We start from the raw sequence: 18,141 nt of genomic DNA, 5'->3' as shown, positions 1-18,141 counted from the left end.
TCACCCCTACTGGGGTATAAGCTGCGTACAGAAGCTGTTCTGGGCCAGTTTTTCAGCTTACCTCCAGGAGTACCCCATCTTCAAAGATCCTTCCTCTCCCAGAGATGAGGTCGTTGGAGCTTCTGTTGGTATTGTGTAGCTCTGGTTTTTTACGGGATGGGGTTGCTAGACCCATGCCTAACCCTTCTCCTTTTGTAGTTCGACTTGAGACTGTTCATAGCGATGCTATAATTAAAAGAGAAGGTGGTTAAATATTTGTGAGATCGGGGAAATTGAAGGTTCTGGGGGACAGAATCAAGTTTATTATCACCAGCATGTGATGTGAAAGTTGACTGGAAAGGGACACTAGCGGGAAGGACGGCAGGGCAGCAGTGGCTGGAGTTTATACGAGAAGTGAGGAAGGCGCAAGACAGACATATTCCAAAAAAGGAAGAAATTTTCTAATAGAAAAAGAATGCAACCGTGGTTGACAAGAGAACTCAAAGCCAAAGTTAAAGCAAAGGAGAGGGCATACAAGGAAGCAAGAATTAGTGGGAAGACAGAGGATTGGGAAGTTTTTAAAAGCTTACAAAAGGAAACTAAGAAGGTCATGAAGAGGGAAAAGATGAACCATGAAAGGAAGCTAGCAAATAATATCAAAGAGGATACTAAAAGCTTTTTCAAGTATATAAAGAGTAAAAGGCAGGTGATAGTAGATATAGAACTGATAGAAAATTATGCTAGAGAAATTGTAATGGGTGATAAGGAGATGGCGGAGGAAGTGAATGAGTATTTTGCATCAGTCTTCACTGAGGAAGACATCAGTGGTATACTGGACACTCAAGGGTGTCAGGGAAGAGAAGTGTGCGCAGTCACAATTACGACAGAGAAAGTACTCAGGAAGCTGAATAGTCTAAAGGTAGATGAATCTCCTGGACCAGATGGAATGCACCCGCGTGTTCTGAAGGAAGTAGCTGTGGAGATTGCGGAGGCATTAGCGATGATCTTTCAAAAGTCAATAGATTCTGGCACGGTTCTGGAGGACTGGAAGATTGCAAATGTCACTCTGCTATTTAAGAAGGGGGCAAGGAAGCAAAAAGGAAATCATAGACCTGTTAGCTTGACATCGGTGGTTGGGAAATTGTTGGAGTCGATTGTCAAGGATGGGGTTACAGAGTACCTGGAGGCATATGACAAGATAGGCAGAACTCAGCATGGATTCCTTAAAGGAAAATCCTGCCTGACAAACCTATTGCAATTTTTTTGAGGAAATTACAAATAGGCTAGACAAGGGAGATGCAGTGGATGTTGTATATTTGGATTTTCAGAAGGCCTTTGTCAAGGTGCTGCACATGAGGCTGCTAAACAAGATAAGAGCTCGTGGAATTACGGGAAAGTTACATACGTGGCTAGAGCATTGGCTGATTGGCAGGAAACAGAGAGTGGGAATAAAGGGATCCTATTCTGGTTGACTGCCGGTTACCAGTGGTGTTCCACAGGGATCCGTGTTGGGGCCGCTTCTTTTTACATTGTACATCAACGATTTGGATTATGGAATAGATGGCTTTGTGGCTAAGTTTGCTGACGATACGAAGATAGGTGGAGGGGCCAGTAGTGTTGAGGAAACAGAGAGTCTGCAGAGAGACTTGGATAGATTGGGAGGATGGGCCAAGAAGTGGCAAATGAAATATAATGTTGGAAAGTGTATGGTTATGCATTTTGGTAGAAGAAATAAACGGGCAGACTATTATTTAAATGGGGAAAGAATTTAAAGTTCTGAGATGCAATGGGACTTGAGAGTTCTCGTGCAGGATATCCTTAAGGTTAACCTCCAGGTTGAATCAGTAGTGAAGAAGGCGAATGCAATGTTGACATTCATTTCTAGAGGAATAGAGTATAGGAGCAGGGATGTGATGTTGAGGTTCTATAAGGCACTGGTGAGACCTCACTTGGAGTACTGTGGGCAGTTTTGGTCTCCTTATTTAAGAAAGGGTGTGCTGACGTTGGAGAGGGTACAGAGAAGATTCACTAGAATGATCCCGGGAATGAGAGGGTTAACATATGAGGAACGTTTATATGCTCTTGGACTGTATTCCTTGGAGTTTAGAAGAATGAGGGGGGACCTCATAGAAACACTTTGAATGTTGAAAGGCATGGACAGAGTGGATGTGGCAAAGTTGTTTCCCATGATGGGGGAGTCTAGTACGAGAGGGCATGACTTAAGGATTGAAGGGCGCCCATTCAGAACAGAAATGCGAAGAAATTTTTTTAGCCAGAGGGTGGTGAATCTATGGAATTTGTTGCCACGGGCAGCAATGGAGGCCAAGTCATTGGGTGTATTTAAGGCAGAGATTGATAGGTATCTGAGTAGCCAGGGCATCAAAGGTTATGGTGAGAAGGCGGGGGAGTGGGACTAAATGGGAGAATGGATCAGCTCATGATAAAATGGCGGAGCAGACTCGATGGGCCGAATGGCCGATGTCTGCTCCTTTGTCTTATGGTCTTATGGACAGTAGCAGCAGTTCAATGCAATACATAATATAGAAGAGAAATTTTTTAAAAATATATCGGTAAATCTTATTCAGTATACCTTATACAGTATACGTATATTGAATAGATTAAAAATATGCAAAAAACAGAAATACTATATATTTAAAAAAAAGTGAGGTAGTGTGCACAGTTTCAATGTCCATTTAGGAATCGGATGGCAGAGGGGAAGAAGCTGTTCCTGAATTGCTGAGTGTGTGCCTTCAGGCTTCTGTATCTCCTACCTGATGGTAACAGTGAGAAAAGGGCATGGCCTTGGTGCTGGAGGTCTTTAATAATGGTCTTTCTGAGACACCGCTCCTTGAAGATGTACTGGGTACTTTGTAGGCTGGTGCCCAAGATGGAGCCGACTAAATTTACAACCTTCTGCAGTTTCTTTCGGTCCTGTACAGTAGCCCCTCCATACCACACAGTGATGCAGCCTGTCAGAATGCTCTCCACGATACAACTATAGAAGTTTGGAGTGTATTTGTTGACATGCCAAATCTCTTCAAACTCCTAATAAAGTATAGCCACTGTCTTGCCTTCTTTATGACTACATTGATATGTTGGGACACAAAATAATCTGCAGATGCTGGGGTCAAAGCAACACTCACAACAGGCTGGAGGAACTCAGCAGGTCGGGCAGTATCCGTGGAAAAGATCGGTCAATGTTTCGGGCCGGAACCCTTCGTCAGGGCTGTAGGGGGAAGGGGCAGAGGTCCTATAAAGAAAGTGGGGGGAGGGTGGGAAGGAGAAGGCTGGTAGGTTCCAGGTGAAAAACCAGTAAGGGGAAAGATAAAGGGGTGAGGGAGGGGAGGCAGGGAAATGATAGGCAGGAAAGGTGAAGAAAGAATAGGGGAAAACACAATGGGTAGTAGAAGGAGGTGGAACCATGAGGGAGGTGATAGGCAGCTGGGGGAGGGGGCAGAGTGACATAGTGATAGGGGAAGGGAGGGGGAGGAAATTACCGGAAGTTGGAGAATTCTATGTTCATACCAAGGGGCTGGAGACTACCTAGACGGTATATGAGGTGTTGCTCCTCCAACCTGAGTTTAGCCTCATCATGGCAGTAGAGGAGGCCATGTATGGACATATCTGAATGGAATGGGAAGCAGAGTTGAAGTGGGCGGCTACTGGGAGATCCTGTCTATTGTGGCAGACGGAGCGGAGGTGCTCGACAAAGCGGTCCCCCAATCTGCGTCGGGTTTCACCGATGTAGAGGAGGCCGCACCGGATGCAATAGATGACCCCGACAGACTCTCAAGTGAAGTGTTGCCTCACTTGGAAGTACTGTTTGGGGCCCTGAATGGTGGCAAGAGAGGAGGTGTAGGGGCAGGTGTAGCACTTGCACTTACAGGGGTAAGTGCCAGGTGGGAGATCTGTGGGGAGGGACCGATCCCTGCGGAAAGCGGAGAGGGGTGGAGAGGGAAATATGTGCTTAGTGGTGAGGTCCTTTTGAAGGTGGTGGAAGTTGCGGAGGATAATGTGCTGGATCCGGAGGCTGGTGGGGTGGTAGGTGAGGACAAGGGGAACTCTGTCCCTGTTGTGGTGGCGGGAGGATGGGGTGAGAGCCGAAGTGCGGGAAATGGAGGAGATGCGGGTGAGGGCATCATTGATGACAGCAGAAGGGAAACCACGATCCTTAAAGAAAGAGGACATTTTAGACCTCCATTTCTGTCCATAGTCAGAGTTGTTTCCATCAATTTTAAGCAGCAATAGTTCATTTAAATACATTAAGACATCTTTGTTGACTGTACCGACCTTGGAAACAGTTGTGCTTTGTGTATCAGGCTGAAACGAGAATATTTAATCGTTTCCATTGAGAGTACTGCTGCCTCTCGAGTCTCCTGGACAGGTGCTAAAGAGGAGCAGAAACCAGTGATCATACAGAATGGCGGGGTTGGTCTGGGGGCCTATTGCCCCTCCTCCGGCTCCTATTTCCTTGTGTTTTGCACCATTCTGATGCCCTTCTTCCTGTTCCAGGGGTTCATCAAGGCCAAGAACTACCCAGACAGCACAAACGTGGTGGTGCTGAACGACGGGGCTGAGTCTGCCATCTTCAAGCAGCTCTTCAAGAAGTGGATGGTAAAGGGGCAGACCCAGGGTCTGGGCAAGAAGCACACAGTGGGCAAGATTGGTGAGTGTCGTGTCCTCTCTGTTTTCCTCTCTTCGGCCTGTGCCCTTCCCTCTGCTCCGCCCTCCCTGCAGGTCATCGTCGTTATGTGCCCTGTTGAATGACGTGGCCATCATGGTGTTGATCTATGGCTGTGATTGTTCCTGGCAAAGTTTTCTATAGAAGTGGATTGCCATTGCCGCCTTCTGGGCAGTGTCTTTACACGAGGGGTGACCCCAGCCATTATCATTATTCTTCAGAGATTGTCTGCCTGGCATCAGTGGTCACATAACCAGGACTCGTGATCTGCCCCGGCGGCTCATATGACCATCCACCACCTGTTCCCATGGCTTCATGTGACCCTGAGCAGTGGCTAAGCTAGCGCTACGCCTTGCCCAAGGGTGACCTGTAGGCTCGCGGAGGGAAGGAACACCTTACACCTCCTTTGGTAGAGACGTATCTCCACTCGTCTGCTCCCTGGAAAACAAAAACCGCTGGAAAGACTTGGCACAATGACCTGTGACCTGCTTGAAGACAGTGTTTTTGTCACCAATATAAAAGAAGCCCCATAGCCAGCTGTCAGCCAGTTTAATACCACTCCCCATTTCCACATGGGCATGCCTGACCACTGCCTCCTTCTCTAACACAAGTTAGGATGAACAGCGCCTCACGTTTCCCCCTGGGTGGTCTACATGGACATAGAATACTCTAAACTCTTCCTGCTCAGTTTGATTCTCTCTCCTCCTCCACTACCCAGTTCCTCTTACACCCACCCCAGCCCCCATCATCCTGTTCCTTTCCTCACCCCCACCCACCTCCCACACTCTCCCCACACTGCGTCTGTCCCTCCACACTGTTCCTCCCTGCCCTTCCCACCTCCCTCACTTGGCTCCATGTTCCACCTTCCTGTCCTGTCAGATCCACCATCCCTGTCACTGTCGCCTCCAGCTCTCAGCTCCCGGCCTCTGTTGCTATTCTCCCTCTTCCAATCTCTCTGTCTGCCTGGTACCCTCTCCCCCCACCCCCCACCCCCCACCCCCCAACTGGATCCACCTGTCGTCTGGCTGGTGATGGTGGGGAAAGGCTACTGCTTGGGATCGAAAGAAACTACAGAAATTTGTAAAATTAGTCAGCTCCATCTTGGATACTAGCCTCCGTAGTATTCAAGACATCTTCACGGAGCGGTGTCTCAGAAAGGCAGCGTCCATTATTAAGGACCTCCAGCACCCAGGACATGCCCTTTTCTCACTGTTACCATCAGGTAGGAGATACAGAAGCCTGAAGGCACACACTCAGTGATTCAGGAACAGCTTCATCCCTTCTGCCATCCGATTCCTAAATGGACATTGAAGCTTTGGACACTACCTCACTTTTACACTATTTTTAATTTAACTATTTAATATACATATATCTATCTATCTATTTATTTTTTGTCTATTATCCTGTATTGCAGTGTACTGCTGCCACTAAGTTAAAAAATTTCACGACATATGCCGGTAATGTTAAACCTGAGTCTGATTCTGATTCTAAGTCCTTTTGGTCCTTGATATTGTACCAACTTTTTAACCTACTCCGAGATCAACCTAACCCTTCCTTTTTACATAGCCGCAAACACAAGGAAATCTGCAGATGCTGGAAATTGACTGAGTCCTGACGAAGGGTCTTAGCCCGAAACATCGACTGTCCCTCTTCCTATAGATGCTGCCTGGCCTGCTGCGTTCACCAGCATTTTGTGTGTGTTGCTTTTTACATAGCCCTCCATTTTTCTATCATCTAGAGTTCTATCAACTCTAAAAGTCTCTTAAATGTCCGTAATGTATCTGCCTCCACCACCTTCCTCGACGGAGCATTCCACACACTCACCACTCTCTGTGTAAAAAGAAAAGCTTACCTCTGAACCCCCTGTACGATCCTCCAACTACACTAAAATTCTGTGCCCTCATTCCACCTTCGAGAAAAAAATCTCTGGCTGTCCGCTTGGTCAAGCCCCTTATCATTTTGTATACCTCTATCAAGCCACCTCTCATCCTTCCCCACCCACTCCAAAGGGAAAAGTCCTGGATCGCTCAACCTATCCTGATGAGACACGCAGTCTAATCCAGGCGACACCCTGATAAATCTGAAGCCTCCACCTACTTCCTTTAATGAAGCATCCCGGCCCTTTTTAAATTCTTCCCCTCGCAGCATAAACCACCCACCACCAAGGCCATGCTCTCTTCCCACTGCTGCCATCGGGCAGGAGGTTCAGGAGCCTCAGGACCCACACCACCAGGTTCAGGAGCCTCAGGACCCGCACCACCAGGTTCAGGAGCCTCAGGACCCGCACCACCAGGTTCAGGAGCCTCAGGACCCGCACCACCAGGTTCAGGAGCCTCAGGACCCGCACCACCAGGTTCAGGAGCCTCAGGACCCGCACCACCAGGTTCAGGAGCCTCAGGACCCGCACCACCAGGTTCAAGAACAATAGTTACCCCTCAGTCATCAGCCTCCTAAACCAAAGAAATAACTTCACACACCTTCTCTTGCCCCATCACTGAACTGTTCCCATATCCCATGGGCTCACTTTCAAGGACTCTTGGTCTCATGTTCTCAATGATTATTGCTTACTTGTTTATTATTATTATTTTTTGTATTTGCACAGTTTGTTTTTTTTCCAAACGGTCTGTTTGTCCGTCCTGTTGGGGTGTGATAGTTCATTGATTCTATTGTGTCTCCTGGATTTACTGTGAATGCCCGCAAGAAAATGAGTCTCAGGGTTGTCTATGGTGACATAGATGTACTTTGAGCATTGAGCTCTTGATCTCAATCCCCCGGTCCCCGGTTTAATTGAGCTTGTTGTCATTAACCCCAGGATGTTAACGACGATGTTGAGTTACGGATGAGTGGTTACACTCGCCCCCGTTGGAGATGGCTATCTGGCACGCTGAGCATGTGGATGACCTTGTCCAAGTCCTGCTGCCTGAGGGTATGGGCTGCCTCACTTACCGACGAGCTGGAAGGTTTAACAAGAGCTTTATTAATCACATGTACGGTACATTGAAACATCCAGTGAAATGTGTTGTTTGCGTCAGATCAAATCAGTGAGAGTTGTGCTGGGCAGCCTGCAAGTTTCACCGTGCTTCTGGCGCCAACATAGCATCCCCTCAGCTCCCTAGCTAACCCGTACGGAGGAAACCAGAGCACCTGGAGGAAACCTTCCCAGTCATGGTCAGAACATGACAGACAGTGGTGGGAACTGAACCCCGATCATCGACCTGATGCTGTTAGACAATGGTGCTAACTGCTACACCACCATACCACAGAGGCACGGCAGAGATTCCAAACGGTACACCCCTGTTCTCAAAGATCAGTCACTTTGTCATAGGAGCTTTGGTTAACCCCCTCCGTTCCAGACGCAGTGTCACAGTTTGATCAACTGCTTGTGGTGTACGACAGACCTGGGACACATCACGATCAAGTGCCATCCATTTTATCTGCCGTGATGGATTTCAGCCATCATCATGGTAGCAGTGTACATCCCACCACAGGCCAGTGTCGAACAGGCTCTCAGTGAACTGAGCGATCTGATCAACAGGCAGGAAATAGCACAACCTGATGTCTTCCCCATCATTATGGGCAAGCTTAACCAGGTCGTTCTGAAAAAGTCTCTAAATAATTATTACCAACAAATCACTTGTAGCACTGGAGGAAACAACACACTGGACCACCATTACACCACCATCAAGAATGCCTGCTGTGCTATTCCACGTCCTCACTTTGGGAAGTCTGATCACCTGGCTGTACTTCTACTCCCTGAGTATAGTCAGAGACTGAAGACTGCAGCACCAGCAGTGATGACCAAGAAGGTATGGACAAGGGAAGCACAGGAGCGCCTGCAGGACTGCTTTGAATCGGCGGACTGGACTGTATTCAGGGATTCATCTTTGAACCTGGATGAGTCTGCTGCAGTTGTCACTGACTTCACTAAAACCTGCGTGGATGACTGTGTGCCTGAGGGAACTTACTGTACATACTCACATCAAAAGCCACGGATGAACCAGGAGGTTTGTACTCTGCTGAGGGCTAGGTCTCTGGCATTCAAGTCTGGCGACCCGGGTCTGTGCAAGAAACCCAGGTATGGCTTATGGAGAGCTACCTCAAAAGCAAAGGAAGAAGTTTGGATGAGGTTGGAGGCGGAATTGGATGCTTGTCAGCTCTGGCAGGGTTTGCAGACCATTACTTCCTGCAAGGTGAAACCCATCAGCATATGCATGGCAGTGATGCTTCACTCTCAGATGAGCACAGCACCTTGTTTGCTCACTCTGTACGGGAGAATAAAACTCCAGCAATGAGGATCTCTGCTGCTCCCGGTGACCCTGTGATCTTTGTCTCAGAGGCCAACATCAGGCTGTCTTTCAGGGGGTGAACCTTAGCAGGGTAACAGGGCCTGATGAAGTACCTGGTAAGGCTCTCAAAACCTGTGCCAACCAGCTGGCAGGAGTGTTCAAAGGCATCTTCGTTCTCTCATCGCTACAGTCAGATGTTTCCACCTGCTTCAACAGGGCAACATTTGTACCAGTACCCCGGAAGAGCCGGGTGAACTGCCTTAACGGCTATCGTCCAGTAGCTCGCACGTCTACAGTGATGAAGTACTTTGAGAGGCTGGTCATGGCTAGAATTAATTCCTACCACAGCAAGGGCCTGGACCCACTGCAATTTGCCCATTGCCACAGTAGGTCTACGGCAGACATGATCTCATTGGCTCTACACAGCCTTGGATCAGCTGGACAATACAAATACCTATGTCAAGATGCTGTTTATTGACTACAGTTCAGTGTTTAACACAATGATTCTTACAGTCCTAACCGGAAAGCTCCAGAACCTGGGCTTCAGTTCCTCCCTCTGCAACTGGATCCTAAGCTTCCTATCCGGAAGACCACAATCTGTGTGGATTGGTGGTTATATCTCCACCTCAATGACAATCCACTGACTCACCTCACCTACTCTCTCTGTACCCATGACAGTGTGGCTCGGCACAGCTCCAATAGCATCTATAAATTTGCTGACAATACAGCTATTATTAGCAGAATTTCAGGCGAAGACAAGGAGGCGTACAGGAGCGAGATATACCAGCTAGTGGAGTTGTGCTTCAGCACTCAGTGTCAGTAAGACCAAAGAGCTGATTGTGGTCTTCAGGAAGAGTAAGACAAGGGAACACACACTGATCCTCATAGAGGGATCAGAAGTGGAAAGAGCGAGCAGCTTCAAGTTCCTGGTTGTCAATATCTCTGAGGACCGAACCTGGATGCAACATACAGATGCAGCTATAAAGAAGGCAAGACAGCGGCTGTATTTCATTAGGAGTCTGAGGTATGTCATGAAAGACACTTGCAAATTTCTACAGATGTACTGTGGAGAGCATTCTAACTGGCTGAATCACATTCTGGTATTGGAAAACTACCGCACAGGATCGAAATAAGCTGCAGAGAAGTATAAACTTAGTCAGCTCAGTTATGGGCACTAACCTCTGTAGCATCCAGGACATCTCCAAGGAGCGGTGCCTGAAAAAGGAGGCATCCATCACTAAGGACCCCAGCACCCAGGACATGCTTTGTCCTCACTGTTACCATCAGGGAGGAGGTACAGAAGCCTGAAGGCACACACTCAGCAATTCAGGAACAGCTTCTTCCCTTCTGTCATCTGATTCCTAAATGGACATCGAACCCATGAACACTACCTCACTACTTTTTGATTTCTATTTTTGGGCCACTTATTTAATTTAACTATTTAATATCTATATATACTTGCTGTAATTCATGGTATTTTTTCTATAAATATATAGTGCATTCTACTGCTGCTGCAAAGCCAACAAATTTCACGACATATGCCGGTGATATTAAACTTGATTCTGAAAGACGAACCGAACCCCAATCGTACAGCTGGCGTTACACAGCAACGTGCTAACATGCCGTCCCATAAACATGGTGCAAAATATCTGCAACTCAGAATTAGAATCAAGTTAGTTATTACTGCAGATGCTGCCAATGCTGAGCAGCAAACACAAGATGCTGGGGCAGCTCAGCAAGCCAGGCAGCGTCTATTGGAGAGGAATGAACAGGAAGGAAAAACAAATCGAAGTGAGAGACGCCTGTGTTACCGTGGTGTTTGAAGTTCATCTTCCTGGCTATTTCCGCTTCCTTTGAGTCTTTCCACCGTGCCCTGTTTAACATTCCGGATTTCCAGCATCTGTGATGGATTTTCCTGATTCTCTCTCCCCAGGGTCTCACCCTCTGCCTGTTCTCTCCCACAGCCAAGGTGGAACAGACCAAGTTTGATGTGACCGAGTTGCACGCCAGGCCTGACCTGGCTGCGAGGAAGAGGATGGTCGACGACGCCTCGGGCAAGGTCGAGGTGAGTGACATCTATCAGCCCCTGTCCTCCCCCCCCGACCCGTCACGTATGTTGGGCGTGGGAAGGGCTGCTTGCGGTTGTCTGATAGCCCGGCATTGGCCTGTGAACGCTGTCTGCAGAGGAGTGGTCTGACATTGGAGTGTGGGAGATCGAGTGGAGACCTGAGTGAACATTTCAAATCTGAGGGGGGTCGACAGGGTGGATTTTGAGCAGGGAGTGCCCAGTATCTAGGCGACAGCGCATAGTCTCAGGATAAGGGTGCCCTCCCCCTTTCAGAATTCCTTCCCCAAAATGTGGTGAATTTTTTGAACGCTCTACCTGAGGAAGATGTGGAGACAGACCCATGGAGTCAGGCAGTTTTTCAATTCCAGTGCCCCACTTCCGATGATCCCATTTGGGGCCCCATTTCCCTTGCTCCCACTGGGGCTCCGCTTACTGCACACCAATTTGGGCCTGATTTCCCTATTCCTATTTATGCCCCATTTCACTTGCTTCAATTGGGGCAAAGCTTTATATGTTCCCATTGGGACCCCTCTTCCCATTCTCCCATTACGCCCCACTTTCCATGCTCCCTTGAAACCAGAAATGTAGCCATTCTATTGTGTAACATCTAAAAATGGTGAAACAAATAACATCCTCTGGTCTTCCAGCCCAGAGTCATCCAGATTAATCAGAGCTTTTGAAAATGATTGGTCTGTTGGATGAAACTAATGAAACTGTAAATGTTGAATGGACTAGTGGTGTTGAACCTATTGATTGGGCTACTGAGCAACTGGTATGCAAAAGTAAACCGGTGGAACTCAGTAGGTCAGGCGGAATCTGTGGGGGGAGGGGGGAATCGACGTACAATGTTTTGGGCCGAGACCCTCTTCGCCTGGACTGGTGGAGGATCAGAGGAAGGGTCCAGACTTGAACCACTGACTATCTATTCCTCCTCGACCCCCTGAGTTCCTTCAGCAGATCAGGGCTTCAGTCACCTGCAGTCCCTGCTGTCTCCAGGCGACTGAGATGGACTGAAGCCCTGAGCTGGATGCACGGAGGGTGTCTGATGTGTTCTGCTCTCTGGACAGATATGGCGAATTGAGGAGAGAGAGCTGGTTCCAGTCGATCCCAAGACCTATGGACAGTTCTACGGCGGAGACTGCTACTTGGTGCTCTACACCTACATGAGGAACAACAAGCCTGCGTATATCCTCTACATGTGGCAGGTGGGAAATGCATCCATTTCATTGGCCATGGAATGAGGTGATGCCAGCACTGATAGCCCATCCCTAATTACCCCTGAACTGTGGAGGCAGCTGAGAACCCAGGAGACACTGGAACTGGAATTAGAATTGGTTTATTATTGTAAGTGACCGACTGGCCCTGTGCTGGTTGGTGTAGACCATGGATATGGCTTCCTAGCTGTCTACATGATATGCAAGGGAGGGCAGTACGAAATGGAGAGCAAGCTGTTATGCATGTGGCAGGCTCGCCCTCCACACAACTGATGAATCCAAAGGAATGGCGGAGGTGGATATAGATTGGTACCTGGCATTGCAGGAGTTGCCAGTCAGCGTTGAACTCAACGTCGGACTGCCTTAGGGATTCCAGCCCCGGAGTTTTCCTTCTTCCCGATGGGCTGCCAACCACAGCTGTCCGAAGTGACTGGTTCTAAGGCCCACAGTGACCCACCCTCACCCCTTCTCCTCTCAGTAGAAACTGTTCCGCTGGGCTTAGTAGCTAAGCCACCCGTGAAGGCCAGGAGCTGGACTTGGTTGTCGGAGGCTGCTTGAGACGCATGCTATTGGGAGCATTTAATAGGTAGCGGGACCCTCCTCCCCAACTATGCCAACCTTAATGGAACCATTATTATAAATTATACAATAATAATTACTAAGATACAGCGAAAGGTGCTTTGCATAATGAGCAAATCATTACACAGTGCATTGAGGTAGAACAAGATGAAACAATAATTGAGAATAAAGAAAAAGTGCAGGGTGGATAAATAATATTTATTTCTACATGGTACGGTAGCATTGTGATTAGCAAAATGCTTTATAGTGACAGCTATTGATTCCTACCATTGTCTGCAAGGAGATTGTACGTTTTCCCCTGTGGCCATGTGGGTTTCCTCGTGCCAAGCAATCTGAAGTTACTGAACAACTACCCTTCCATTCTCCTAATGAGGACTGGCTTATGGAGCCTGGTTTCTTCCTCCTGTAATCAATAATCAGCTCTTTGGCTTTGCTGACATGGAGAGAGAGCTTGTCGTGGCAATCTCCCTCCCGTACGCTGCTTCGACACCACCTTTGATTCCACCAGCGACAATGGTGATGTCAGCAAACTCGAACATGGCGTTGGAGTTGTGCTGAGCCTCCCAGTCATGCGTGTACATCGAGTAGAGCAGGGGGCCAAGCACACAGGCTTGTGGTGCACCCGTGCTGATGGAGGTGGTGGAGGAGATGTGTGTGCGGGGGAAGGTTTTTTACACAGAGAGAGGTGGATGAGTGGTGGTGGAGGCAGAGACGGTAGCTCTGTTTAAAGGACTTTTAGACAGATGTGAATACTTATGGAATGACGTGAAGGGAGGTGCAAGCTGTGCTGACGCTGCCTGTCTTCGCCCGCTCAGGGTCTGCACGCGTCGCCCGATGAGATCGCCGCCTCAGCCTACCAGGCGGTGAACCTTGACAACCAATACCGCGGGGAGCCGGTGCAGGTCCGGGTGGTGATGGGCCACGAACCTCGCCACTTCCAGGCCATCTTCAAGGGCAAGCTCATCATCTTCCAGGTGAGTCACTGCCATTCCATCGACTGGCCTCCTGAACCCCATCCCCACCCAGCCCCCGACCTCACTCCTGGTGCCCCACCCCATCCGCCAGACCTCCCACAGCCTTCCCCCCAATCACTCCTTCCCCATGTGTGAGTGGGCATTTCAAAAGTGAGGGGAGGGGATTGTTCACCCTCAGCCTCCTCCCGCCCCACCTTGAACTAGGTCCCTCTGGTGTGAGCCGGCAAACCTCCCACTCCGGGAGGTGGGGGTACACTCCAGTTCGTGGTCGGTGTGGAGGTGTGAGTCTGCAGGTGGGGATAGATGCCAGAGGGGTGGGTGTTGAGGAGGTGAGGATGGGTGATGGATGGGGGTGGGTGGGTCAGGGTGTTGAGATGGGTGGTAAGTTTGTGTATCGAGCTGGGTGGAGGTATGTGGTGAGAGATCGGGGGGAGCTTGGAGTTTGTGGGCAGGGATCTGGGGGCAGGAGAGGGGGAGAGAGTGTGGGGGGAGCAGAGACAGGATGGGGAGGGTGGTGCAGACAGAGAGGGATGAGTAGAGAGGGTGGGGTAGGAGAGGGAAGGGGAGAGGAGGGATGGGATGGAGATGGTGGGAGGGTTGTTGGGAGGGGATTGAGGGGAGAGGAGGTTGTAGACAGGCCAGGTGGTGTTGGGGAAGGGTAGGACGGGCTGAGTACAGGCCTGGTGGGACAGGCCTGAGTACAGGCCTGGTGGGACGGGCCTGAGTACAGGCCTGGTGGGACGGGCCTGAGTACAGGCCTGGTGGGACGGGCCTGAGTACAGGCCTGGTGGGACGGGCCTGAGGACGGGCCTGAGTGCAGGCCTGGTGAGACGGGCCTGAGTACAGGCCTGGTGGGACGGGCCGAGTACAGGCCTGGTGGGACAGGCCTGTGTCCCCACCTCTGTCTGCATCCCACCCCAAGTGACCTGTCGTGTTGCCCACAGGGTGGGACGGGCCGCAGCGGGAAGACCGAAGATGTGCCTGTCAGGCTGTTCCAGGTGCGGGGCACCACGGAGCTGAACACCAAGGCCACTGAGGTGCCTGCCCGTGCCTCCTCCCTCAACTCTAACGACATCTTTGTGCTCAAGACAGAACAGACCACTTACATGTGGTGCGGCAGGGTGAGTTCACCTGGGCAAGCGGGGGGGTGGGAGAGTGGCTGGGGGTCCACTCCGGAGCAAGGGAACCGAGAGGGCCTGGCTGTGGAGTTGGGACTGAAGATCAGGGCAGGCCTCCTCAACAGTCCCGCCAACTCCTCCTTCCCATGAGCTGGCGAAACCACATGAAGTTAGATTAGATTTGCTCTATTTGTCAAAGATCAAGGATCAATTTTATTCACCTGACACTCACAACGTGGGGCGCCAAGGTAGCACAGAGGTTCACATGACCCTATTACAGCTGGGGGTGTCGGAGTTCAGAGTTCAATTCTGGCGCCGTCTGTATGTTCTCCCTGTGAGTGCTGGGGTTTCCTCCCCCATTCTGAGGAAGTAGCGGTTTGCAGGTTAATTGGTCATTGTACACAGTCCTGTGATTCGGCTAGGATTAAACAGGTAGGTTGCTGAGTGGTGCAGCCCATTGGGCCGGAAAGGCCTGTTCCACACTGAAAATGCTGAAGGAGCTCGCGGTTCTGGCAGCATCCTTGGAAAGGAATAAAGAGTGGACATTTCCAGCTGAGATCCTTAATCAGGACTGTCCCAATGAAGGATCTCAACCCAAAACAGCAGCTCTTTATTCCCCTCCATAGATGTCGCCTGGCCTGCAGATATTGGACCAGAATTAGGCCATTTGGCCCATCGAACATGTACTGGTATTTCATCATAGCTGATCCATTTTCCCTCTCAACCTCAATCACCTGCCTTCTCCCCGTATCTCTTTGTGCCCTGACTATTCAAGAATCTGTCAACCTCTGCCTGTGGCAACAAATTCTATAGATTCACCACTCTCTGGCTAAAGAAATTCCTCCTCATCTCCATTCTAAAAGGACGCCCCTCTATTCTGAGGCTGTGTCCTCTGGTCTTAGACTCCCTCACCATAGGAAACATCCTCTCCACATCCACTCTATCGAGGTCTAACAAAACTCGATAGGTTTCAATGAGGTCATCCCTCATTCTTCTGAATTCTAGTGAATACAGGCCCAGAGTTATCAAATGCTCTTCATATGAAAAGCATTCAATCCTGGAATTATTTTCATGAACCTCCTTTGACGTCAGCTCATCCTTTCTTAGATAAAGGGACCAAAATTGCTCACAACACTACAAATGAGGCCTCGCCAATGCTTTATAAAGCCTCAACATTATATCCTTGCTCTTATACTCTAGTCCTCTTGAAATGAATGCTAACATTGTATTTGTCTTCCTCACCACAGACTCAACCTGCAAATTAACCTTTGGGGAATCCTGCACAAGGACTCCCAAGTTCGTTTGCACCTCAGTTTTTTAAATTTTTTCCCCATTTAGAAAATAGTCAACCCTTTCATTTCTTCTATCAAAGTGCATGATCATACAATTCCTGTCATAGTATTCCATTGGCCACATTTGCCCATTTCCTAATCTAATTCCTTCAGTAACCTCTCTACTTCCTCAAAGCTACCTGCCCCTCCACCTATCTTCGTATCGTCCACAAACTTAGCCACACAGCTATCAACTCCATCATCCAAGTCATTAACATATAACAGGTATATTAAGAGCAAAAGGATTGTAGGGGATAAAATTGGTCCTCTTGAAGGTCAGAGTGGTCAGCTATGTGTGGAACCAAAGGAAATGGGGGAGATCTTAAATAGGTTTTTTGCGTCTGTATTTACTAAGGAAACTGGCATGAAGTCTATGGAATTAAGGGAATCAAGTAGTGAGATCATGGAAACTGTACAGATTGAAAAGGAGGAGGTCCTTGCTGTCTTGCGGAAAATTAAAGTGGATAAATCCCCGGGACCTGACAGGGTGTTCCCTTGGACCTTGAAGGAGACTAGTGTTGAAATTGCGGGGGCAGTGGCAGAAATATTTAAAATGTTGCTGTCTACGGGTGAGGTGCCAGAGGATTGGAGAGTGGCTCATGTTGTTCCGTTGTTTAAAAAAGGATCGAAAAGTAATCCGGGAAATTATAGGCCAGTAAGTTTAATGTCGGTAGTAGATAAGTTATTGGAGGGAGTACTAAGAGACAGAATCTACAAGCATTTGGATAGACAGGGACTTATTAGGGAGAGTCAACATGGCTTTGTGCGTGGTAGGTCATGTTTGACCAATCTATCGGAGTTTTTCGAGGAGGTTACCAGGAAAGTGGATGAAGGGAAGGCAGTGGATATTGTCTACATGGAATTCAGTAAGGCCTTTGACAAGGTCCCGCATGGGAGGTTAGTTAGGAAGATTCAGTCGCTAGGTATATATGGAGAGGTGGTAAATTGGATTAGACATTGGCTCAATGGAAGAAGCCAAAGAGTGGTGGTAGAGAATTGCTTCTCTGAGTGGAGGCCTGTGACTGGTGGTGTGCCACAGGGATCAGTGCTGGGTCCATTGTTATTTGTCATCTATATCAATGATCTGGATGATAATGTGGTAGATTGGATCAGCAAATTTGCTGATGATACAAAGATTGGAGGTGTAGTAGACAGTGAGGAAGGTTTTCAGAGCCTGCAGAGGGACTTGGACCAGCTGGAAAAATGGGCTGAAAAATGGCAGATGGAGTTTAATACAGACAAGTGTGAGGTATTGCACGTTGGAAGGACGAACCAAGGTAGAACATACAAGGTTAATGGTAAGGCACTGAGGAGTGCAGTAGAACAGAGGGGTCTGGGAATACAGATACAAAATTCCCTAAAAGTGGCGTCACAGGTAGATAGGGTCGTAAAGAGAGCTTTTGGTACATTGGCCTTTATTAATCAAAGTATTGAGTATAAGAGCTGGAATGTTATGATGAGGTTGTATAAGGCATTGGTGAGGCCGAATCTGGAGTATTGTGTTCAGTTTTGGTCACCAAATTACAGGAAGGATATTAATAAGGTTGAAAAAGTGCAGAGAAGGTTTACAAGGATGTTGCCGGGACTTGAGAAACTCAGTTACAGAGAAAGGTTGAATAGGTTAGGACTTTATTCCCTGCAGCGTGGAAGAATGAGGGGAGATTTGATAGACGTATATAAAATTATGATAGGTATAGATAGAGTGAATGCAAGCAAGCTTTTTCCACTGAGGCAAGGGGAGAAAAAAAACCAGGGGCGGTTAAGGGTGAGGGGGGAAAAGTTTAAAGGGAACATTGGGGGGGCTTCTGTGGTGGGAGTTTGGAATGAGCTGCCAGACGAGGTGGTAAATGCGGGTTCTTCTTTAACATTTAAGAATAAATTGGACAGATAAATGGATGGGAGGTGTATGGA

General features: G+C 48.6%; 1 protein-coding gene across 5 annotated transcripts in view; it reads left to right on the top strand.

Moving 5' to 3' along the window:
• The window catches only part of vill (villin-like), a 143,386-nt gene that overhangs the window by 106,163 nt on the left and 19,082 nt on the right, over positions 1–18,141 (top strand). For all 5 annotated transcript variants that reach the window (XM_072254203.1, XM_072254204.1, XM_072254205.1 and 2 more), the window contains 5 exons: positions 4,492–4,645; positions 10,911–11,011; positions 12,082–12,219; positions 13,623–13,781; positions 14,726–14,902. In XM_072254203.1, coding sequence (XP_072110304.1) covers positions 4,492–4,645; positions 10,911–11,011; positions 12,082–12,219; positions 13,623–13,781; positions 14,726–14,902 — 729 coding nt within the window. The remainder of the gene's footprint in view (positions 1–4,491; positions 4,646–10,910; positions 11,012–12,081; positions 12,220–13,622; positions 13,782–14,725; positions 14,903–18,141) is intronic.

This window comes from Mobula birostris, chromosome 3, assembly GCF_030028105.1.
Source record: "Mobula birostris isolate sMobBir1 chromosome 3, sMobBir1.hap1, whole genome shotgun sequence".
Lineage (NCBI taxonomy): Eukaryota > Metazoa > Chordata > Chondrichthyes > Myliobatiformes > Myliobatidae > Mobula > Mobula birostris.
Note: the sequence above shows the minus strand (reverse complement) of the source record. Positions and strands in the feature narration are given on the sequence as shown.